The 25,192-nt window shown below is 38.0% G+C and overlaps 3 protein-coding genes across 4 annotated transcripts; all 3 read right to left on the bottom strand.

Annotated features, from left to right (window-relative positions):
* Nucleotides 1-3,808: 3,808 nt before the first annotated feature.
* Nucleotides 3,809-6,722, bottom strand: LOC110899012 (UPF0496 protein At1g20180). The gene is made up of 2 exons (XM_022145872.1): nucleotides 6,389-6,722; nucleotides 3,809-4,845 (listed from the first exon to the last, which is right to left on the bottom strand). The coding sequence occupies exons 1-2, from the start codon at nucleotides 6,720-6,722 to the stop codon at nucleotides 3,809-3,811; spliced, it is 1,371 nt and encodes a 456-aa protein (XP_022001564.1).
* A 194-nt stretch (nucleotides 6,723-6,916) lies between these two features.
* Nucleotides 6,917-8,119, bottom strand: LOC110899019. Its single transcript, XM_022145879.1, has one exon. It carries the CDS (start codon nucleotides 8,117-8,119, stop codon nucleotides 6,917-6,919), a length of 1,203 nt encoding a protein of 400 aa, XP_022001571.1.
* A 5,341-nt stretch (nucleotides 8,120-13,460) lies between these two features.
* On the bottom strand, nucleotides 13,461-21,173 carry LOC110897307 (protein Abitram). 2 transcript variants are annotated; one of them, XM_035981496.1, is made up of 7 exons: nucleotides 20,888-21,173; nucleotides 14,815-14,863; nucleotides 14,615-14,741; nucleotides 14,392-14,462; nucleotides 14,238-14,310; nucleotides 14,023-14,165; nucleotides 13,461-13,903 (listed from the first exon to the last, which is right to left on the bottom strand). In XM_035981496.1, exons 1-6 carry the CDS (start codon nucleotides 21,069-21,071, stop codon nucleotides 14,055-14,057), a joined length of 615 nt encoding a protein of 204 aa, XP_035837389.1. In that variant the 5' UTR covers nucleotides 21,072-21,173; the 3' UTR covers nucleotides 13,461-13,903; nucleotides 14,023-14,054. The 2 variants fall into 2 exon arrangements, with proteins under 2 accessions (XP_035837389.1, XP_021999751.1); XM_022144059.2 differs by having other exon boundaries at nucleotides 13,464-14,165; nucleotides 20,888-21,172.
* Nucleotides 21,174-25,192: the final 4,019 nt, after the last annotated feature.

Raw genomic sequence — 25,192 nt, 5'->3', positions numbered from 1 at the left:
TTTAATATCTCCAATAATCTTCTTGATCTTCACCGATTCATTTTCAAAGCAAACTTTGTTCCGAGCGAACCATATGATCCAGCACGCGGTTTGAATGATGGATTGAATAAGTCTCTTTCTTTTATCATTGCCGTCGACATATATGTGCACCTCAAATAGATCATGTACCGAGAAGGCATAAATTGGCGGGATTTTGCAACACCCACTAATATTTTGCCAAATGATAGCTGCTGCGAAACAAGAGGTGAAAAGATGATTTGCCGTCTTATTCTCCGAGTTGCATAGATAACATGTGTTCGAGTCCGTTTGTATGTTTCTTTTGGCTAGGTTGTCCTTGGTTGGGAGGCGGTCTTGAAGAAGTTTCCAGCCAAAAATATTGATTTTTTGTGGGATCCAACTGTTCCACTCAATGATGTTATTATAGTTCTGAGCTTCCACCTGAATGAGCATTTTCTTCATCGAAGCAACCGAAAAAATCCCCTTGTTATCCCCGTTCCAAAACCATGTATCCAAACCATTTCCAAAACTGTAGGCATTGATTTTGTTTTTAATATCTTCCAGGTTAATCTGTTGGCTATCATTCACAGATTCACATCTCCATTCCCATTTGAAAGTTCGGTTACCATCTCTATTGATGACCCTGTCTCCCACCAAATCACCTTGTTTTTTTCTAAACCAAAAAGGCTTGGAAAAACGTTTTTAAGAAGAGAATCTAGCAACCATAAGTCAAGCTAGAATCTAACCCTTTTACCATCTCTAATTTTGCCCAGAATTACTTTGCTCACATTTGTATTTGAAGAGACCAAAACGAGAACACTTGGAGGCATTTCAGAAGTATGGTGAAGTGAAAGGTTTGCGAGACGAGAGCCTTCTTTGCGTCTTACGTAAGTGTTTTTTTCGTTTTTCTAAGTTGTGATAAACCAAATACATCCACTAGCTAATTATATTAAGAAGTAACATGTAATGGTAAAATGCAGGGCCGGCCCGTTAGTGTAATTGGGCTAGGCGACGGCTTAAGGCCTCCGAAAACATAGGGCCTCCAAAATAAAAAAAAATCTATATTTATACAAAAATAATATTATATTTACGGTGATATAATTTAACATTAATACAAGTGTAGTTTGGTGGTAAAAACAAGATTTGCTTTTTGTAGAGAGTTGGGTTCGAATCCCACCTGCTACCTATTTTCAAAATTATTAATCACCTCACTCACTCTTTTAATAAAGGGTTATAAATGCATTTTTTTAATCACCTCTCTTAATTTAATAAGCTAAAATATTTTGTCCATACAATTTTTAACATGATACGTCCATGTAAAATTTTATTTAAAAAATCGTTTCTAACTAATAACAATAGAATACTTAAAGTAAGTAGCATGTTTTAATTTCTTTCACACATAATGTAAGTTGTTATTTTTAGGTTAAACTCTTTTGATCAACTTAGATTTGATTTATGTATCAGATCCCAACACTATTTGATTAGGGAAATCATTTAGTTTATATAATGGTTAAGTGCTTTATAAGTTTCTTCCTAATATATTTCATATCAGATACAAACCGAAATTACGATCTTAAAAAAATTAGAAAGGACCTCGAATTTTTAATTTGCTTTGGGCCCCCAAAATTATAGGACCCTGGTAAATTGGTGAATTTGTGGGCAAAAAGATGGCTAGTAACGGCTGTATAGCGATTACCAACGACTCTTTTATTAAAATCTTGATTGTTAACCACTAAAAAAAGTTCAAAAAAAACCGGTTTTAGACTATAAAAAATATGTAAAGTGATTCCAAACCTACGGTTAGCTTATACCCTAAACGGGTTTCAATGTTACCAGTTACGGATCTGGTTAGTAACCAGTTTTCTTGTGCACCACTACGCAGAATGCGAGCTTTTTGTTGGTGATGTATCCCATTCAAGTTTTTTTTTTCTTTCTGGTGATGTATTGCAAGTAATCAATGTAGAGAAACGTAATTTGAAGAGTGTCATTATGTTTCCTCTGGATGCAGTCTTTTTTTTTTAGGTCTATTTAAATCAACTCATAAATTTTTTTTTTATAGTCTAACCGTTTTTTTTTTACTTTTTTTAGTAGTTAACCGGTCAAGATTCTAATAAAAGAGTCGTCGGTAATGGCTATATAGCCGTTACTAGCAGTCCTTTTGCCCACAAATTCACCATTTTACCAATACATGTTACTTCTTAGTATAATTAGCTAGTGGGTGTATTTGATTTATCACAACTTAGAAAAACGAAAAAAAACACATACGTAAAACGCAAAGAAGGCTCTCGTCTCGCGAATGTTTCACTTCACCATACTTCCGAAATGCCTCCAAGTGTTCCCGTTTGGAACGAAGACAAGGAGTACGCCTTGAGTTTGCTTTTATACACGTTAAGGCCGAAGACTTAAACAAAGATGGTACAAGAGATGGATTCGGTCCTAATTTTTGGAATCGCATTAAGGATAGATTTGACGAGGAACTAAGTTTTACAACTGAGCGTACCAGGGATCAAATATTTTCAAAGATGACGAGTATATCAACAATGCTTGAAAGATTTCACAAAATCTATCGTAGACGGATGATAAATTTGGGAAACGATCAAGTTGTTGAAGAATCTATAGCCGAATATGCGCGAGTTAATGGAAGGTCATTTACTAAGTTAGAAATATGGAAGCTTATAGTTGACGCCAATTTTTATTAACTAGTTTTTTTCTCCCGCACTACGCTACGGGTGCTTGATTCCCGTGATACGCAACGTGACTTTGGTCGTTATCAACTTGACTCAACAAACAATAAAAATAACTAATGATACCGATTCTGATAATACCAATTAAAACGAAAGAAAAAAAAAAGTTTCACCCCCACCATGCTACGTGACAGGAGTATGATCGTGGAAAAATAGTAATACACCATCATAAACCATTTAAGTTAGTTTTTCTATACAATTCGTTTGTCATTATCGCTTCCGAGTCATCAAATTACAGTTTCGTGTTTGTTGTATGTGGGCTCGACAAACAACGTGCGTGATTACTAAAAGTTATTAAAAATCTAGTATCATTTATTTTCAGAAGTTATTACATTTCATTATCATCTTATATCTATGAGAAAAATAAAAAAAATGTTCAAAATAGAACTGTTTTTGACTATATATAAAAATGTAAAATATATTTTTAATTCGAATAATAATCACAATTATTTGTTTACGTTATTTACCAGTTTAATTGATTTTAGACGTCGTTTACTCTTTTTTGCTCATTCAGGTCAATGATCAACTTCAGAGGACGATTAATGAAGTCAAAATTGAAATGTAATACGCATTCTACAAATAGCATGTTTACCATTTGGATTGGAGTTCTGAATACATCCACACAATTTTCATGTAAAAGAGCAAACTTTATAGTGATATGCTTACACAATATCTCCTTATAGACCAAAAACTTTACGTCGACTTTTCACATTAATTTTTTCGATTGACCCAATAATTTTTAATGAAAAATGAAGTAATTTAAGTTAAAAAAAATGAAACAAATAGTTCTTATTTAACTGATATTTACGTTTTCTTTTATACATATGTAATCAACTTATTAATGACAGTTACATGTGAATGATAAAAAAAAAAATTTAACGTAAATATTGGATATTATACTAATTAATTTTAAAGGTCCACCAAATTTCAAAATCAATGTCTTACTAACCAAAAAAGAGCTATAGCTTCACAATCAACTAAAGCTTTTTATTGTATGTATAGAGACAGAACATATTATGATCATCAACAACACCATGCATCTTAAAGATCTTTAAACACCTTTGTAACTAAGTACAAGGCACCATCTCTTCCACAAGGGCCCTTCTTGATCTATTAACATTGAGCAAACACAAGTATACATGATCCTTCAATTCTTCCATCTGCTCCATGAAGCGACTCTCGTGAACCCTAAACTCCTTCATCACTTCCTCTAACGTGTCGGACTTTAGATTTCCAACACAATTACGAGCTACTGCCCTCCCGAATTCAACTTCATTGTGTAATCTTCCGGCTAGTGAACCAATTGTATCAAAGTCTTTTATCAATGTGTAAATCCCTTTAGCAGCCACATCTAGTAACACACTAACTCGTTTAAGCTCACCCGTATTTAGACCTTTATGGGTCATCTTTGCCTTGTTGGTTAAACCTAATGAACAAGCGAACAATCCTGAAGATGTTACAATCCCAACCAACCCATGAAGTGCAAGAACTAGAAGTGCAAGAACTAACACGCTATAAGAAGCTACAAGTGCACAACCAACACCCTTTTTCAAACATATGATAAGTTTTCGCTTTCTTTTTATCCTTGTGCGATGAGTGGTTAACCTCTTTAGCAACGGATTAAGATGGTGGTGCATTTTGGGGAACTTCTCTGGACTGAAATCCGATAGGGGGTTCGCCAACGATGAATACAAGGCTAACTCTTTATATACTTCAACATGTTGATCATCTTTTGGGACCCTTTCGGCTACCTTGATGACCCTTTTGATTCTATGATAATTGGATTTTGCTTGATGGACAGATCCAAGAAGTTTTTCACATATCTTCCATGATTCTAATCCAGCATTTAAAAAATCAAGGATCAAACAGTGCATGTCAAAGGTCTTGGCTAAGTTAGCCATGGTTTCTTTTTCGGGTTCGCATAGGATATCAAACTGGCGAATGTAACGATCACACGATGAAGATGATTCATTGTCCAAGCCTATGTGGCTTTGAACTTTGTGGCAAATATCTATGTAAGATTTGGTCCTAAATACATCTAGATACTCTTTGCTAACATTTGTTTCACTGACTAACCTACTTGTGGATTGTTTCTTGTGTTTACCTGAAATTAGTAACAAAGAAAAAGAAATTTAGAAAACTAAGAATAAGAATATGTTGAGATATGTATAATCCATGTGCATATAAACATGAGAAGCACCTAAAAAGGTTAATGATGATGGGAAACATGGGAATTTACCTGTTAACTTTAATTTAAAGGGAAATTTGAGTCTGATGGAACTCATCTTCTTTGAAATGGAACTGAACATGCAAAAAGATTTCAAGAAGATTAATTAAGAAAGCATACACTTGGCAGCCGTCATGTGTATTTATAGCTAGGCCAACAAGAAACAGTTGGAAAGTTTGTTTCTTTCACACGTTTGCTTCCATCTTACGTTTGCTCACTAAGATATATATGTGCATACGTATGTACAACTATACAATACAATACATACACGTATGAATAAACATGCTTCTAAAAAAAAAAGTATTAGGACAATACAGTAGATTATACTACCTCCGTCCCACTAAAAGTGTCCTATTTTAAATTTTCAAAGTCTTTATTTATAAACTTTGACTTTAATTATATATTTTTGTGTTATATAAAACTTGATGAAAATTAACCCGATAAAAACACTTGTAAATCACACTCAAATCATATAACTTTCATCAAGTATTATCTAACACAAACAAAATTATTTAAGGTCAAAGTTTATAAATAAAGACTTTGAAAATTCAAAATAGGACACTTTTAATGGGACGGAGGGAGTATATAATTATATGTACAAGTTCATTTCACGCAGAATTGAATACGTAAAGAAATTAACATCTCACATTGGCACTTAATAATAATCCAATGATGGATGTTTTGTTTGCAACATTCCAATAGGTTGATATACTTTGGGACAAACTTCATTTGCTTTGCTTCTACCAAACCTTAATATGGCCGATTATTTAGGATTTTTCTGAAAAAGGAAACAATTTAACATTAAACAATGACAATTTGTTGTGGGATTATCCTTAAAAGCAGTTCCTTCAATTAATCTAGAAAAGGAAAATCTCCAAGGAACAATAACTTATCAATTTTCCTAAGATAATCAAAAGCTAACTTCTAATTTTAGTTTTTGATTTATAATGAATCTTTTTTGGGAAGATTTTTTTCTGAACAGCAAACAAACTTTAATTATAACGCTAGCAAGAAGCTATGATGGATATTGAGGGGGGACGTCTCTATGATGTATCGTTCCTACCGAGGCATGGTTCGATCCGGAGGGCAACCCGGTTTTCACCCAGCTGTTACCCCAGCGGTTTTACCCGTGTGGGGCAGTATGGTTTCCGGGCGAAGGTCAGTTTCCGTACGCGGCCGGGGCCCGATAGAACATCGCGTCCGTAACACGGGACTGACAGGGGATTGTCTTTGACAAGAACCCGGTGACCTATAGGTCCTGTACATAGAAAGTCACCCTTCAAAAAAAAAAGAAGCTAGCCACCAACAATCCGGGGATCAAATCCGAAAAAACAATAACCGAAAAAAACAAAAAACACATCCAACCAAAAATAAAAACCAAGCCCCGAAACCTATCCCATCTTTAATGAATCAAATCTACCCCAAGAATCCCAAGTCATGTCCGTCATCCTACCGCGTTTAGTAATCCACAAATAGCTGATGACCTTTATCTCTTCCATGATTCTCCTGACCGACACCTCCTTTTGATTGAAAATGTGATCATTCCTAGCTTTCCAAATACTCCAAAATGCCGTTAAAATAACCCCATAGAACGATTTTTTAGCACGAGTACTACTCTTAGCAGTCAAGTGTAAACAAAGCAAATCCCGAACATGGAACGCGAAGAAATGCGGCACTTGACACCAAGAAAACACCAATTGCCACACCTCCATAAATACCGGACAACCCGTAAATAAATGGTCAACCGACTCCATATTAGTCTCACAAATGCTACACAATTGTGGACCAACGTGTATGTTTCGCCGAGACAATGGATCAACCGTTGGGAGGCGATCAAGAAAAGCTCGCCACGCAACTACTACCACCTTCTTGGGGACCCAATTGCACCACTCAAAAGAAGAAGCCGAAATAACATTTGTTGCTTCAAATACACATTTCTTAACATTCTTTACTGAGAATCATTCGAGCTACCCACTGTCCAAGACCAAGTATCAATACCAAAGGAGGTTGTCACACCAATCAAAAGAAGCATCAGGTTATCAAGCTCATATTGTTCTTCATTTGAAAAATCTAATCTCCTCCATGCACCATTAAAATTCGAGTGCTGTGAAGAACTTGGCAACCGATCCGAAACCAAGCAAGCTTTATTCTTTTCCAATGCAAAAAGTAGAGGAAACTTTTTATGCAACACATCATCCGATAGCCACCAATCGTACCAGAAAAAAATAGTCGACCCATTCCGAAGATTAGCTTTGATGGCTTTATCCGATCCAAATGGAAGCAAACTTGGTACACTAGCTATTTGCTTCCAAGCACTCCCTATAGAAATCTTGACTGGAATATTAGTCCATCCCCGACCACTGCCATGTATAGACCACACTACCTTACGCCATAGTGAGTCGCAACTCGTTTTAAATCGCCACCACCACTTTGACAACAAGCTCAAGTTCGCGTCTCGAAGAGAACCTAACCCAATACCCCCATATTCAACTGGAGCGACAACTTTATCCCAAGCCAACCAACTCATTTTGTCCACCTCAACCGTACCACCCCAAAAGAAGTTGCGGCGTAATTTCTCCAAGTTGTTTATTACTTGAACGAGAGCCCGAAATAGAGAAAAATAATACAAAGGGAGCGAACTTAAAACCGATTTTAGGAGCGTTATCCTACCCCCATAAGAAAGACACTTAGATTTCCAAGAAAACAACCTCTTTCGAACCTTTTCTAAAACCGGATCCCAACTTCTAACGAGGTTCATATTAGACGCAATGGGAACACCAAGATGGGTGAAAGGAAAATGACCTGACGCCACTCGCAAATCCGAAGCCATCTCAGCGATTTCATTGTCATTCACACCAACACCATAAAAGCGGATTTTCCTTGAACTAATCCTCAAGCCAGAAATCAAATAGAAACCCCGCAATAACCGTCTTAAATTCAGCGCATTCGAATTCCCCTTCGACCACTCCCCACAAAACACCACATCATCCGCATACATAAAATGGGAGAGCATAGGACCTGTTCCACCCACCCGAATTCCATTAAAAACGCCCAAGTAAGTAGCCCGTCTTATGATCCGGGTTAGACCCTCTATGGCAAGGATAAATAAAAATGGGCACAACGGTCCCCTTGGCGTAGACCACGTTGGCATGAGAACTCATACGTCGGTGACCCATTAACCAAGACGGAAGCACGGGAGCTCCGAACAATAGACATAACCCAACCACGCCACTTTGATGAGAAATTCATTTGCGCCAAGATGTCTTCCAAAAAATCCCACCTCAAAGAATCATAAGCTTTCTCTATATCAACCTTTAGAAAAAAACCTTTTAGCTTCGACCTCTTCAACCAAGCAATTGTCTCATTAAGAATCAAAGGCCCATCATATTTCGATCACTGAGAAAGGCGGTTTGTTCCTCTGAAACAAGCCGTGGCATAAACTGTTTCAGGCGCAAAACAAGGACCTTGGACAACACTTTATTCAAAACACCGACCAAACTAATAGGTCTATAATCCGCCAAAGTAGGTTGATCACGGCCCTTTGGAATAAGAGCAATGAAAGCCGAAAAGCATCCCGGTCGAATGGAACCATTCGCATGAAACTCCACAAACATATTCAAGAAGTCTTGCTTCAAAATAGACCAAAACTTAGGAATAAAAGTGAAGTTGAAACCGTCAGGTCTCGACGCTTTACTCCCATCACAATCAAAAACTGCATTTGTAATCTCGTCCATAGAAAACGGGCTATCCAATAAAGCAACTTCATCAACAGAAAGTCGCATGATATCAGGACAGATAAACGCCTGCTTAGCTCTACCACAATCGCTAAACTTGTCCAAAAAAAAAGACGCAATTATAGCCTTAACATGACCTGGGTCCGAGACCCACAGACCATTACTACGTACCCAATGAATTCTACTATTCGCCGTATTGAGCTTTATGATACCATGATAATATTTAGAATTCTCATCACTATCGAGAGCCCATTTAACTCTAGATTTTTGTTGCGCGTCCAATGTTCTCAACCTCTCTTCTTCAAACAATGACTTCTTCTCTATAACCGGGCCTCCATTTCAGATTCGGTCAATGCTCGAGATTCTGTAATTTTCTCCAACTCTTCAATTCTGCGCTTACAACCCGAATACTTCTCATCTCTTTGCCTACGTTCAGCATTCACCCACAATTTAATTCTACCTTTTAACCATTTCAACTTTGCCGCTAAGGCAACATCGGCAGGCCCTGAAAACTCAAAATAAGAAACAACAGAATTAACAAATTCCACAAACCCCGGAAACTCCAACCACGAGTTGTAAAACCGGAAAGGAATATGGCCAAAATCCGCATCTTTCAACGAGAGCAATATCGGACAATGATCTGAAAGGTGTCGAGCAAGTGACGTGACTACCGCTCCTGACCAAGATACCATAAAGTCATTACAAACCAAGACCCTATCCAATTTACTTAACTTGTCACCCTGCTCGGACATATAAGTGTACTTATACCCGCACATATTATATTCAAAGAGCTCCGCCTCCCTAATAAAGTTGTTGAAATAAAGCGCATTTTGTAATGAGAATTCCGAATTGCACCTTTCATCTGCATATCGCACCTAATTAAAGTCCCCCAAAAAAACCCACAACCCACACAAAGATCGTCTATACAATAACAACTCATTCCAAAAACTCCGTCGACTCGCCGGATCATTAGGTGCATGAACATTTGCAATATTTACATGCACATTAGCATGAACCATTAGTCCCGAAACCACCAGAACATGGCGAGACTTAATAACCCCAGATTGACGAAAACAAGATGGATCCCACCAACAAATTAAACCCCCCGCATTCCCTTCCGAATCTACACAATCAATTTGAAAAACAGAGTTACCCCAAAACCTTGAAAGCAACCAAAGAGGAGGATTCGTTATCTTCGATTCTTGCAAGGCCATGAAATTCACACCGTGATGCATCCTCAAACCCCTAACCCAATTTGCCTTTCCTTTGCGCCTTATCCCACGGATGTTCAATGAAAGAAAATTCATTGACAACCCAACACCCCATTCTCCGAAATAATCTCCTCTGCAATCGGGCTACAAAAATTTTTCAAATCCATACCAATCAACTCCCCTACCTGAACTGTGGCATTTACCTCCTTATTAAGATCCACCGCCTCCTCTACCATTGCATTTGAAATCGGATCCGAAGACCTATCAACATCCACAAGAGCGATAGGAGGAACGACATCCAGCTGCTCAGGTTCTGTATCACCAACTACTTGATCACTCCGAGCCAAGGTGACCTCCACCGATTCTTCCGACAACCTTGTATTCAAGTCCGGACACCTAAGTTCATTATCCTGAAAAAAAGAATTAGAAAATAAAGGACCACGATAATTATCCTCTGGCGAATTACTAAACACCAAACGAGGCCTCTTCCTGCTCTTTACCGAATTAAAACAACCCATGTTAAAACCCATCCCACTATCCCAACAAACTCATTTGACTGAAACCCATATCCATGGCCCACACCAACCGGCCCAGTATCAGTTTGGCCCACACAATTTGAATGCTGAGCGGGAATAGTCGTATCCACCATAGAAGGAAATTCTTCATTGACATGCAAATTTTCCTCCTGATTTTCAGCCGGATTTAATGACGAATTATTCACCGGAATATTCCCAGCCAATGTCGTCTTATCGGACTCCGACGAAACATCCCGGATCTCACCTTCTTCCATTTCATCATCCTTATCTTCGACATTCACAGCTTCGAATTCCGGAACCCACGTAGAACTTTCTTCAACAACCCAAACCATATAACCATTACCTTTCCAGTAGACGGTGACCTCTTCATCAATCCTAGCGGCAATCTTAGTAAGAACGTGAGTGAACCCAACCGAGTTATCAATACCGGTCCATGAAAAATCCGATGGCCAAACCACCTCTCCGAACAAGGTGGCAACCTTATCAAAAAAAACATTATCACGAACGGACACCGGCATGCCAACAACCTTGAGGACAACAATTCGTTCAAATGGCAAGGATTGACCAGTCCATGGAGATACCAAAATCAAAGCCTGTTCCCACACATCTTTTCTTGAATCCATAAAATCAGACATCTCAATGCTATCATGAAATGTAATAAGCACCGACAGGCCTCCTAGATACGAAACAACAGCATCTTTATAACCTGCATCCACCAACATCTTTTTGACTGCATGAAGTCGAGCAATGGTATTCGAAACACCGATCACTGCCCATCCCATGCAGTGCATGGGATATATTGCCCCCTCGTCATTCAACTCTAACGTCTTCTTGGACCCAGATGTGTCACCATAGACAGTAGTCAAGGGCAGAAACTCCGCATCCACAATATTCTTTTCTTTAGGAACCTATGTCTTCGTCCCCATGTCAGCCACATCATAAGAAATCTTCCGATGAGAGCGATCAAACATTGCCAGCGAAACCGAAATCCGAGAGTCCATAAGACGAGCTAGATAACATATTCAATTCAATTTTGCAAATGTATCATCTTCTCTTATATTGTGATAAAAAGACCTTAAAGATCACCCAAAAAGACACATTTCTTGCGTACTAAAAGCATTCGGATACATCTCAGATAATGCCACTATATTTGATGTGTCAAACTAAGAAAACCAATCACAAAGATTTAAACCTAACATGTTTTCTAGCAAACTAGTTGCTATCTCACTAAATCGATTAGTAATGACATTCTTTCAGTTGGGCGGTGGTGGTCGCCGGCTGCTGGTGGTGGTGGTCGAACTGATCTAATCGGCAACAATGGCAAGAGACGTCCCATCTTCATTTTGTGTTGCCCACTCTTTTTTTAACTCTTATTTTATTAAACTTGAGTTTGAGGCTTGCGCTTTTAAAATTGGGCTTTTAAGTTTTAAGTAAATGAATATTGGACTTTTGAGTTGTAGCTTATAAGAATATGTAATTACTAAAATTGAGCTTTAGTTAAATGAATATGATCATTAGGCTTTGAGTTGCACTGCGTTGAGGCGTGGGTACATTGCAAACATTGAACGGATTAGTCGAAGCATTATAGATGTGTTAAATATATGAAAACATACATTTTGACGTATCTAATTTAACTCAATAGCATTGTGGAAGGATAAAAATGTAAAATATATCGTATTTGTATTTATATGTGACCCGACTCATAAATATGAAACATACAAAAAACACAAAATGTGCATAAAGGGAAAATTGACAAGTGTAATCCAAAGACATATTAACCACAAGGGTTAAAATTTTACTCCTAGCGCGTTACGCCAGAGTCGAAACATAGAACTGGAAACATACATAAAATAAGCAAAAAAACATATTATATTTGACCTGACTTATTTCCAAATAAGAAGTTTACAACGAAATGCAAATGATCTCGAATTTATATCAACACATAAGTACAAACACGTAAGTAATAAAATATTTTTTAGGTAAAGGAACGAAAGGAGTAAACTCCAGTTAAATGAACGTAAAACGTATATCAAAAGCCCATATTCATTTAACTAAAGCTCAATTTTAGTAATTACATATTCTTATAAGCTACAACTCAAAAGCCCAATATTCATTTACTTAAAACTTAAAAGCCCAATTTTAAAAGCGCAAGCCTCAAACTCAAGTTTAATAAAATAAGAGTTAAAAAAAGAGTGGGCAACACAAAATGAAGATGGGACGTCGCTTGCCATTGTTGCCGATTAGATCAGTTCGACCACCACCACCAGCAGCCGGCGACCACCACCGCCCGACTGAAAGAATGTCATTACTAATCGATTTAGTGAGATAACAACTAGTTTGCTAGAAAACATGTCAGGTTTAAATCCTTGTGATTGGTTTTCTTAGTTTGACACATCAAATATAGTGGCATTATTTGAGATGTATCCGGATGCTTTTAGTACGCAAGAAAGGTGTCTTTTTGGGTGATCTTTAAGGTCTTTTTATCACAATATAAGAGAAGATGATACATTTGCAAAATTGAATTGAATATGTTATCTAGCTCGTCTTATGGTGAAAATCTAAAATCATCGACAAATCTATCAGGTATTTGTTTACCTTTAGTTATCATGTTTTCTTTTTCATTATTGTAGGTAAAAGAAAATAGGATACCCTTGATTTTTTGAGCTCTGATATACATTACCTAAGTTAGAAAACTAAAGAAGAATTTAGTTTTTGCACTAAAAAAATGATGATGTAAAGGTTTACCAAGTTATTGTAAAACCCAGGATCCTATCACCTGGCCAGTTCATTTTCTTCTACTTCTCTCTCTAGAGCAAACTATTTTGGAAGTGGCATCTATTTGGTATAAATAAACAAGATATCTTCCTTGCTATGTTGAATTAATTCCATGAGAAAGAAGATATTTTTCAAGATGAAGTTTCCTTCACTTAAAATTTTTCTAACCCGGGATGTTCCCGGGTGATAGCCTAGTCTATCTATATGTGAACAAGTAACTTTCAGAACACATCTAGTTGTATGAAAAATACATGAACTTGCTTCATATTCATCGTTCGTTAGTTAACCCACTATCACAAGTTCAAACTGTTAACCACAAAGCACACATGGATCAAAACAAAGAAAGAAAAATATAGATATATGGTTCTAGCCGTTGCATTGGTAGTTCATGCGTGTCATGTTTGGCTGCGACTATGGCATCTCCAAGGTTGATTCGGGAACACAAATTCAGCCAAACCGAGGTAGGTTGTTGCACAACTTGATGTGGCAGTCAAAATGGGTTGTCTTGTAGGGAGATCGTCGATGTCACATACTTGTGGAAAAACCCAGTGTGTTGGATGCAGTTATGGCAGAGTAAGGTTCATGGAGTTTTACCCAAATCATATCACGCCTTTTCGTTTCGGTAATTCATACTTTGATTGTAGATGCATGATAAACATTCTTGCAAAATGTCAAGAATCTTGCAAAGGTAAAGAAAATCAACACAAAATGTAGTGAATTTGTATGAGCCTTTTTTATTGTAATGCAACTTGTGTTCATGTTATTGAAGAATGATAATGGGCACAATAAGAAGCTTACACAACAAGGCAGTTCATTATTTGGAAAGTCAACTAAGAATGTCTGAGCTTCTTGTACTCATCAAATGTGATGAATGAATCTTTGACCTTGAGCCAGTCTGCTGGTTTGGGCATCATAATAGCAATGTATCCTTCTCTATCTGCCTGCAATTCAGGTGCTATCTCGGGTCAAACGAGTTAACTTATAATAAGAATACGGGTCAAAAATACACTTACTGATGAATTCAACAACTCTGGCTGCTTTATTAATCGTTCATTCACTTCCAACAAAGAGCCTTTAATACAACATCTGTCAAAAACAGCTTTCAGAATTTCAACTGACTTGTAGATTTAATCCAAAACAAAACAAAACAAAGTTAAAATGAATTACCTGACAATATAGAAAGCATTGTTAGTGCATACTTTACATAAAGCCGTATTGGACTCAAACTGTTGTGCATTCTGCAAAACCGAAATCAGAAATTAACAAGAAGCATAATAAAACCATATACTCATCTATAAGATAAATATAAGTTTAGGGTTGTGGGATTAGTTCACCAACTGAGGGGGTTTATTTTAACAACAGAAACAAAAACGTAAAATGGAATATGTACCCTTTTGCGCTTCCCGGTGACCTTGATCTCACTGCGGTTAGACTTTCCAACATTGAAGTCAACAGTAGTGATTCCTCGTTCATCCTTAAAGGCGACATGTCCAGCAGCCAACCCAATAACACACAACCTTTGTTAAGAAAGAGAATATGTCAATTATTTATTCAAAACATACTGCATGTCTTCAGGGTAGAGATTCATACCCATTTGCATGGCGATAAATATATTGATCATGCTCCGGCTTCATAAAATCTAAAATTATTCAAAACACAGAAATTCAACGCATTAGATTCATCACAGCTACAACATGATTTGTCAATGCAGAATATGATCTCACAGAAAATATTCAGTTTTCTAGAGTCAAACCTTTTGCTAGAATGTTCAAGTCATCAAATTTCAGACGATGCCACATGACCCGCCAGGGCCGGCCCTAAGGGTGGGCGAGCCGAGGCCCGTTTGTCATAGGGGCCTAAATTTTAATTTTTTTCTTTTATACATTTTTATATAAATCTAGAGGATATAACGCATAAACAAAATCAGGCATGGGCGAGTGATTATATTACTTGCCTCCTCACTTGTCTGTACAGTGTTCGATTCTTGGCTGCCTTCATTTTGCCATTTTACTGCTTTATTCTTTGTCGCTCATTCTCATTTTTTTGTTACTTTGTTCGTCTCCCAACCTTTTCACTGCTTTTGGTTATTTCCCACTCCATTTTTGTTTTTCATTCTCAATTTTTTTTGTTAATTTGTTTTTTAATATAATGTTATTATTTCTTAGAAATAGTTGTAGACTTGTAGTTTTTCATGAATTTCAAACATTGACCTACAAATAAGGGACTTAAATCCTCATGGCCTTTTTATATAAATATAATGTTAATTGTTGTTTAAAAAAGTTGGTTAGAATTGGGGCCTTTTTTCCTGCTCGTACGGGGTACTTAAATTCTCAGTGACCCGCGTTGTGGGTTCTCTAGTGTTACTTCAAGTTGAATTTCAAAAGAAAACTACTAAACACGACCATGTTTCATAACAATGCCATTAAGGTCAGCTCTAAAACAATATCGAAACTTGGGTAGTTTTTGTAGTTAAAAAAGTTTTCAATTTGTTACCATTCAATTGCCCTGAACAAATTCAAATGAATTTCTAAAATTTCAAAATAAAGATAACAAATTTTGGTATCCAAAGTCTTCCTGTTTCTTCCTTTTCATTGTATAGTACACCACTGTTGGGTCAGTAGTCTTCTGTTGGGTCAGTTTTGTTGGGTCAGTAGATTTATTTCAATAATGGGCTTAACCCAGGTCTAGGTTGGTGTCAACATGTTGGCTTTCAGCCCATGTTCTCATTTCAGTCACGTTTTTTGTTCTTTGTTTAGGGTTACCGAGTCTTTAGTAAAGTAATAGGGGAGAGTGGGCGGTTACCTGTTCTCTTGATGGAAGAGGTGATCGTGGAGTCAGTTATGTGATCGTGGAGTCTGTAATTGGCTTATAAAGCCTAGTTGGTTTCGAGTTAATGATTATCAGAAAGTTTATGTGTGAATTGATATCCTTGAAACCCTTTCAAGTGGTATCAGAGCGAAAATTCTGGTGAGAGCAATTGAGAGAACGAATCAATGGCGGAGGAGGCTGTTACGGTGTCTTACCAAAGCGTGCCACGATTCGACGGTGACTACGACCATTGGAGCTTGGTCATGGAGACCCTTCTGCGATCGAAGGAGTTCTGGTGTGTGATAGAGAGCGAGATCAGAGAACCTAGGGAAGGAGAAACTCTGTCTACTGCACAAAAGACACAGCTTGATGCACTGAAGTTGAAGGATTTGAAGGCCCGAAATTATCTGTTTCAGTCAATTGATAAACAGATACTCCGGACCATGACTCAGAAAGAGAGTGCCAAGCAAATTTGGGATGCCATGAAGGTGAAGTACCAGGGCAATTCAAGGGTGAAAAGGGCTCAATTACAAAGACTAAGGAGAGAATTTGAGGTTCTGGAAATGAAAGAAGGAGAAAATGTGAGTGATTACTTTAACAGGGTCATGGTGGTGGCCAATGACATGAGAAACTACGGTGAAGATATGACAGATGTGAAGATAGTGGAGAAGATCTTGCGATCCCTCACAGAAAGCTACAACTTCGTTGTATGCACCATTGAAGAATCCAAGGACATAGACACTCTGTCCTTGGATGAGTTGCAGAGTTCCCTCCTTGTCCATGAACAGAAACTCAAAAAGAAGACTGGTGATGATCATGTGATGAAGGCAGAAAACGATATTCGAGGAAGAGGCAAGGGCAGAGGCCTGCCTAGTAGGGGAAGAGGAAGAGGACGAGGTAGGACCAGAAATGATTTTGACAAGTCTGGAATTGAATGCTACAGGTGCCACCAAATGGGGCATTTTGCCTATGAGTGTTCAAATGGAGAGAAAGCAGTGAACTTTGCTGAGTTTGATGAAGGGGAGGACCTCCTCCTAATGGCCAGTTCGGAACAGAGGAAGGAGACAAAGACAGGCATTTGGTTCCTGGACTCAGCCTGTTCTAACCACATGACAGGTATCAAGGATTGGTTCATTAACCTTGATGAGTCCTACAAGCACAATGTGAAACTTGGTAATGACTCAAGACTAGCTGTTGAAGGCATTGGTGATATCAGATTTGAGGTAGAGGGAATCACTCAAGTTGTTAGCAGAGTCTATTATGTTCCAGAACTTACCTCAAACTTGCTAAGTATAGGTCAGTTACAAGAGAAAGACTTAACAGTTGTCATTAAGCAAGGAGAATGTAGAATCTATCATCCAAAGAAGGGGGTGATAATAAAGTCTGTTATGACCAGGAACCGTATGTTCTTGGTCCAGGGAGTGATGAACTATGCTACAAGCCAGTGCATGAAAGTCAGTGACGAAGAGAACACTCAGATTTGGCACAGGAGGTTTGGGCATGTCAACTATAAGTCGGTAAGGGCTATGCAACACAGAGAACTGGTGAAAGGATTGCCTAAGTTGATTGAGCACTCAGCAGTGTGTGAAGTGTGCAAATTGGGAAAGCAACAAAGGGAGCCAATACCTAAGAGAAGTGCGTGGAGAGCTACTGAGAAGCTTCAACTAATTCACACTGATCTGTGTGGGCCAATTAATCCTATCTCTCCAAGTGGCAAAAGGTACCTACTTGTGTTTATCGATGATTACTCTAGAAAGGGTTGGGTTTACTTTCTAGCTGCAAAGTCAGAGAGCTTTGCAACCTTCAAAAGATTTAAAGCTATGGTAGAAAATGAGACTGGGTTTACCATTAAAGGGCTGAGAAGTGATAGGGGTGGAGAGTTCACTTCTAGTGCCTTTAACACCTATTGTGAGTCATATGGCATCAAAAGGCAGCTAACCACTGCCTTCACCCCTCAACAGAATGGGGTTGCAGAGCGTAGAAATAAGACCATCATGAATATGGTTAGATGTTTCTTGGTTGACAAGGCCCTGCCAAAATGGTTCTGGTCTGAGGCTGCTAATTGGGCTGCACATGTTCTGAACCGGTGTATCACCGGTGCATTGGAAGACAAAGTACCTGAAGAAGCTTGGTCAGGTATTAAACCTAGTGTTGACTATTTCAAGGTGTTTGGCTGCATAGCCTATGCAACCATTCCAGCCCAGTTGAGAACAAAACTTGATGATAGAAGCCTGAAGTGTCTATTTCTGGGAGTTAGTTCTGAGTCTAAAGCCTATAGACTTTATGATCCTGTACAAGAAAGGATTATTATTAGCAGAGATGTAACATTTGATGAAGTTAGTAAGTGGCAGTGGAAAAGAGAAGAAACAGGGGCCCCTGATCTCATTGTTCCAGATGAGTATCTTGCAATTGAAGCAGATGAAGTGAACCCTACAATTCCAGAGTCTGTCACTGAGTCTGGCACTCCAGGAAGTCAGAATCCGAGCACTGAAGTTAGTGCAGAAGGTGTAGAGGCCACTAGCAGTAGCGGTGATCAACTGCTAACCTCGGGTGCTGGTACCAGTTCTGGGACTCAGTTACCTACTAGTTCCACAAGGGTAACTGATGCTAGGACTTCCTCAAGAGCACACAAACCACCTACATGGCTACAAGATTATCAAAGTGGGGAAGGTTTTTCTGACAAGGAGGCAAATTTAGCACTATTCAGCTCATCTGGTGATCCCACTACTTATGTTGAGGCAGCAAAAGACTCCAAATGGATCCAAGCTATGGAGAAGGAGATAGCAGCAATTGAGCAAAACAAAACATGGGAATTGGTGGAGGCTCCTGCTAATGTCACACCCATAGGAGTTAAGTGGTTGTTCAAAACAAAACTTAATGAAAAAGGAGAGGTTGATAAGTACAAAGCCAGGCTGGTAGTGAAAGGTTATGCACAACAAAAGGGAATAGACTACAACGAGGTGTTTGCTCCTGTTGCCAGATGGGACACCATCAGAACTATGCTTGGAGTAGCAGCCTTTAATGGTTGGGTAGTTTGGCAACTAGATGTCAAAAGTGCCTTCCTTTATGGTGAGCTGAAGGAAACAATTTTTGTTGAGCAGCCACAAGGATTTGTCAAGGCAGGAAATGAAAACAAAGTGTACAGACTCAAGAAAGCACTGTATGGATTAAAGCAGGCCCCTAGAGCCTGGTTTGCTAGAATTGAAGGGTACTTTGCAAGAGAAGGATTTCAGAAAAGCCAATATGATCATACTTTGTTCATCAAAAAGGTGTGGAATAAGGTGATTATGGTAAGCCTATATGTAGATGATTTAATATACACTGGCAATGACAAGAAGTTCTGTGAAGAGTTTAGTAGGTCCATGAAAAAGGAGTTTGATATGACTGACCTAGGTCAGATGAAGTATTTCTTGGGGGTGGAAGTGCAACAGAACCAGAATTACATCAGCATGTGTCAAAGAAAGTATGCTAAAGAAGTATTGGAGAAATTTGGAATGTGGGAAGGAAATGGTGTGAAGAATCCTATAGTTCCAGGCACTGTGCTGTTGAAGGAGTGTGAAGGGGCCAATGTGGATGATACTGAATATAAATGTCTGGTAGGTAGTCTTATGTATCTCACAGTGACAAGGCCTGATTTGATGTACTCTGTTAGCTTGATTGCTCGGTTTATGTCAAAGCCAAAGGTGGAGCATATGCAGGCTGCTAAGAGAATTCTCAGGTATGTCAAAGAAACCTATGACTATGGTTTGGTGTATGAAAGAAATGCTACAGGAAAGCTGGAAATATACACAGACAGTGATTATGCCAGAGACAGAAAAGACAGAAGATGCACTTCTGGGTATGTGTGCTTGTTGAGTAATGCTGCTATATGTTGGAGTTCTAAGAAGCAGGAAGTGGTGACATTGTCATCTACAGAGGCAGAGTATGTGGCAGCAAAGAACTGTGCATGCCATGGGATGTGGTTGAAAGGGTTGATGGGAGAGTTAACTGGAAAGCAAATGGGCATGGTGCAGATCAAGTGTGACAACAACTCCACCATCAATCTGTCTAAAAATCCAGTAATGCATCGACGAACCAAGCACATAGATGTGAGGTATCATTATTTGAGGGAATTGGTTAACAAGGGAGAAGTGGAACTTGTGTTTTGTTCCACTGAAGAACAGGTTGCAGATGTGATGACAAAACCGGTGAAGCTTGAAGTTTATGAAAAGATGAGGAGCATGATGGGTGTGCAGCAGATCAAGGAGTTAAACTGAAGGATGAATCCAGTTTCAGTTTAAGGGAAGGTTATGTTGGGTCAGTAGTCTTCTGTTGGGTCAGTTTTGTTGGGTCAGTAGATTTATTTCAATAATGGGCTTAACCCAGGTCTAGGTTGGTGTCAACATGTTGGCTTTCAGCCCATGTTCTCATTTCAGTCACGTTTTTTGTTCTTTGTTTAGGGTTACCGAGTCTTTAGTAAAGTAATAGGGGAGAGTGGGCGGTTACCTGTTCTCTTGATGGAAGAGGTGATCGTGGAGTCAGTTATGTGATCGTGGAGTCTGTAATTGGCTTATAAAGCCTAGTTGGTTTCGAGTTAATGATTATCAGAAAGTTTATGTGTGAATTGATATCCTTGAAACCCTTTCAACCACACCACACACACAGCTATAATTTTTAACTTCCCAGTTTAATTTCCAAACTCAAACCATTTCGCTTCTTTAACTTCAACATCAACAAACAAACCACACTTAACTTCTTAAACCAAATTAATTAACTTTTTGTCTCCAAAGAATCTTGAATAACCACATTCAGCTATCTATCAATTTACTCTAGTAACTAAACAATAAAAACCAAATTGGTGAATAAAATTACATACCAGGAGCAAAATAGGTAACAAAATTGGATTCCATTGCACAAGGAGGAGAAACAGGAAGATCATTAATGTTTGGCAACAGAAGCTTGTGTAACTCATCATCGTTAACGGCAACCCAATTGTCTTTAATGGTTGCCGGAGATTGTGATTGTTGAATGGCAGCAGAATCGGCGTTTTGGGTAGTCATTTATTATTAAGTGAGCGGGTAACCTAGAAGAAAGAAACACGACTTTGTTCCGGTTTGGGTAGTTTAACTGACGACTCATGACCCGATTGAAGTTGAAGTGATTGTGTTTATGTCTGTGATTAGGGCATGTACGGATAGTTGGGTTGGGCCCAGAAAGTCTATCTTCATGCCCAGATCAATATTTGATTTCTTGATTGGATTGGATTGGGTTAGCGATAGGCTAGAGGTGCCCTTATCGGATTGTTCAGGTTTTTTGCCAAGGAAAAAGTGACCAGATAACCGAACCATTTAAAGTTCAGGTTGCTCGGGTATTCGCTAATTCGAGTTCGGGTGGCTTTGAATTCGAGTCAGGTTTCAAGTTCTAGATAAAAAATGAACAGCCCTACGAGTCAGGGTTTGAGAATACTTTTTCTTTGAGGTTTTGAGACGAGTTTGGGATTTTGTGATATACCCGACACGATTACCCGATTGTATACACGATATAATTTCTTTTTAAGTTATACACATATATGATATATAAACTATTGGCATACACTATTTTTGTTATCTATGCATTTGAGTATTTTTTTATATACATTTTGGTTTTTTTATATATACACGCATTCTATTATTTGATATTTTTATAGTGATAATGCTAAATTAATTGCTTAGTAGCTACTCGATATATATCCAACGGGTTTTGGGTCCGGTATACCCAATGGATAATCTTTTGAAATTAACGAGTTTATCCAAAACTCACGATCATACCCGATACATGACGGGTAATAACCTGATAGAGACCTGATGGGTTTGAGACAAACTTATTTAATCGGGTCTGGGTTTGGATTACCTAAGCCCACCCTATTACCATCCCTAAGAGTAGCCACATAGAAATTATGCTGAGATTTCCAACTAAATTAAGGAGATTTATATAATTAGAGTTCGACCAACTATGTTCTATGAAACAAATTGTTGTATCATCACCGACTATTTGGTTGTTGGAAATTATTATTCAATGCCTAGTTAAACTAATAAGTTTAACTAACATACACCTCTAAAAGAATAAAAGAAAATCATTAAACATTAAGTAAGTTTTCTAATTATTTAATTGAACTTTATTAATTAAATTATTTTCAAAACAATAAGCAATCAGAAATTTGTGTAAAAGCAATCAGAAAATGGAGTAATATACTTTACCCAAAAAAAAAATGGAGTAATATATTTTAATATATATGCTGTGGATAGGAGTTGGCCAGAAAGTCCAAATTTTCTAAAAAGGGTAAAAAGTCATAAAACACCATAATGTCAACCATAAAACACACCAAAAACCCACAAATAATATGATGAAGATTACTAAAACATCATGTATGTGGGTTTTGTGTTGTGTTTTAGATGTTAAGGCTCTGATTGTGGAATGACAAATATTATTGTGTTATATGTTGTTTAGCATTGTGTGTTTTATATTCATAGTTCTACGATGGTGTGTTTGAAGTTTTTATGGACTATTAGAGTTTGAATATGGTGTTTTAGTAATATTCATTCTATTATTTGTGAGTTTTAGGTGTGTTTTATGTATGAAATTATTGTGTTTTAAGACTTTTTACACTTTTTAGGAAAAACACACTTTCCGTAGGATCCCCACTCATATGCTGTATACTTGTATATAAAATAAAATAAAATATTTACTAGAGCATCCATATAATCAATACACTCAATGATCATTTACACACTCGATCTTTACATAGGATTATGCAAATACACATGGAAAAGACGTTCACTGAGATTTCTTGTGTAAGTTAGACATTAGCTCTTGCTTAGTTTTCCACTAGCTTTTACTTAATAATATTTTGACAAGACAATTTTTATGATGAATAATCAAGAGAATTGTCATAATTACATCATCTCCATAAGACAAACATATCACGTTATGAGGCTACACGGAGTGGCATCGTTATAGGCCGTGATACAATAGTATCACTCGTGGAACACCGTCCCGTCTAATTCCATCACTAGTGATGGAGTATAATATATGTATAACGCCGTTGAAAAACTTTGGTGATGAATGTGTATCTTGTACATTGTGCATTAATACTTGTATATTGGAATCCCATCACTAGTGATATCACCCCCCTACATTTCTATCACTAGTGATAAAATATTGGGTGATGACATGGCATGATTTGATTGGATAGTGGGAGTGATAGAAACTATCACTAGTGTTAGGGGAGGAGGGGTGGTTCACTAGTGATAGTTTCTATCACTCCCACTATCCAATCAAATCATGCCATATCACCCAATATTCTATCACTAGTGATAGAAATGTAGGCGGGGTGGTATCACTAGTGATGGAATTCTATCATTCTCAAATTTTTTAATTTTCATTTTAAAATTAGAAATTAACAATAAAACACTAAAATATAAATTTCATTAAACTTAAAAAATAAATTACATAGCCAAATAAAAAAACAACTAAACGGGTGGCATCTCCCAACCCCACTTTGCGCAAATCACGCGCTTTTGTTGAATGACAATTGACTTGAACGGTTCGTCGAGATTGGCGTGGTTTTCACACAAGATTTTTAAATCATTTTGTCTTTCAATCGTTTTCAAGTGTTCCTTGTACGCCTGCTCGCGTTCAACTTTTAGGGACATAATTGTTTCTTTTCTTTGTTCGGCCTTCTTGAATTGGGTCATTTTCTCCTCTTCGATTCTGAAGATCGACTCCGCCACCGCATCCTTACCTTTGCTTGACGATTCATCACCTCTCCTGCGTCGTGGCCTTGTCGGTGTATCTTCTTCAACGGGGTCGTCAACTGGTTGATCGGGTTCGTCAAGGGGGTCGTCGTTTAAGTTCATTTCGGGCAAGTTATCCGACGCGGAAGTCGTGTAGTTCCCCGAATCGGATGTCTTTGATCTTTTCGAACCGCCTTGTTTTTTTGGAGCCGTAGGACCACGCATGTCAACCAACTCAACGGGGACCCACTTCGGGTGATGCCTCGCAACTTCTCATGCCCCCACGTGTGGAAAAGTCCTCTTTTTGTACAGTCGGCAATACTCTTCGGTGGCTTGTCGCATGATTGTCACCTCGCTCGCTCCACTTTGTGGGTTTCGGTTCTACAAAAAATATAAAATGTTATGTTTTTTTTTTAAAAAAAAAAATTCTGTTTTTTTAAACTGTTTTTTTATTTAATTAAAAAAACAGTTTATTTAATTATAAAAACTGTTCATGTATTTAAAAAAAAAACTATTTTTTTATGAAACTGTTTCTGTATTTAAAAAAAAACTATTTTTTTTATAAAACTGTTTTTGTATTTTAAAAAAAAAACTGTTTTTTTATAAAACTGTTTCTGTATTTAAGAAAAACTGTTTTTTTATAAAACTGTTTCTGTATTTAAAAAAAAAAACTGTTTTTTATTAAAGTTTAACAAAAAACATACCTTTTGAATGAAACAAGCGTTGAACTTGCTAATTTTCCCGTTCAAATCCGTCCACTTCGACGTCATTTGGTCCATGTTTCGTATCCTTGCACCGGGAAGTTGCCTAAAATGATTAATGACTCGTCTCCAAAACGCATCATTTCTTTTCTCGTTGCCATGTTTCCTACTCTCCGAGATGTGCAAATACGCCTTCACCAAGGACACCTCCTCCTCGCTCGTCCAAAGTTGTCGGCCGATTGGAGCAATTTCTTGAACGTCATCATTTTGTTCTTCTTCCTCTTCCTCTTCCTCTTCCTCTTCTTCCTCTTCCTCTTCCTCAAGACTTTGTTGTGGTTCACGCCACGCGCTTGCAAAATGATGAATGAGGGTGTTGTCTTCTAGTAGTGGGTCGAGTGTGTGGGGTTGGGTTTGATACGTTTGGGGTTGAAATTGGTGAGGTTGAAACGGTGGAACGAACGGTTGGTTTTGGTACGTTTGCGATTGAAAGGGATATTGTTGGGTTTGAAAGGGTGGATATTGTTGGGTTTGAAAGGGTGGGACCTGGTCGGGTTCGTCTTGCAACCTAAAGCGCGTCGGCTCGCCAAGATTCGCTCGAACCTTGGGTCTTACGGGATTTTTCTTCGTACCCGAACCTCTTTTTTTCGAACCCCCACCTCTCTTGCTTGAACCTTCCATATGTGTTGTAAAATTATTTAGATTGAGATG

Source organism: Helianthus annuus, chromosome 13, assembly GCF_002127325.2.
Source record: "Helianthus annuus cultivar XRQ/B chromosome 13, HanXRQr2.0-SUNRISE, whole genome shotgun sequence".
Taxonomy (NCBI): domain Eukaryota; kingdom Viridiplantae; phylum Streptophyta; class Magnoliopsida; order Asterales; family Asteraceae; genus Helianthus; species Helianthus annuus.
Note: the sequence above shows the minus strand (reverse complement) of the source record. Positions and strands in the feature narration are given on the sequence as shown.

Excerpts from the sequence above, each read along its gene's own strand:
- LOC110899012 (XM_022145872.1), bottom strand. The coding sequence starts at position 6,722 with ATGGAGTCGGTTGACCATTTATTTACGGGTTGTCCGGTATTTATGGAG. Across the intron at positions 4,846-6,388 it reads CATGACTTGGGATTCTTGGG|GTAAACACAAGAAACAATCC; the intron begins GTAGATTTGATT and ends TACTAATTTCAG.
- LOC110899019 (XM_022145879.1), bottom strand. The coding sequence starts at position 8,119 with ATGCCAACGTGGTCTACGCCAAGGGGACCGTTGTGCCCATTTTTATTT.
- LOC110897307 (XM_035981496.1), bottom strand. The coding sequence starts at position 21,071 with ATGACTACCCAAAACGCCGATTCTGCTGCCATTCAACAATCACAATCT. Across the intron at positions 14,311-14,391 it reads AATGCTTTCTATATTGTCAG|ATGTTGTATTAAAGGCTCTT; the intron begins GTAATTCATTTT and ends TGTTTTTGACAG. Across the intron at positions 14,166-14,237 it reads CAGAGTTGTTGAATTCATCA|GCAGATAGAGAAGGATACAT; the intron begins GTAAGTGTATTT and ends CCTGAATTGCAG.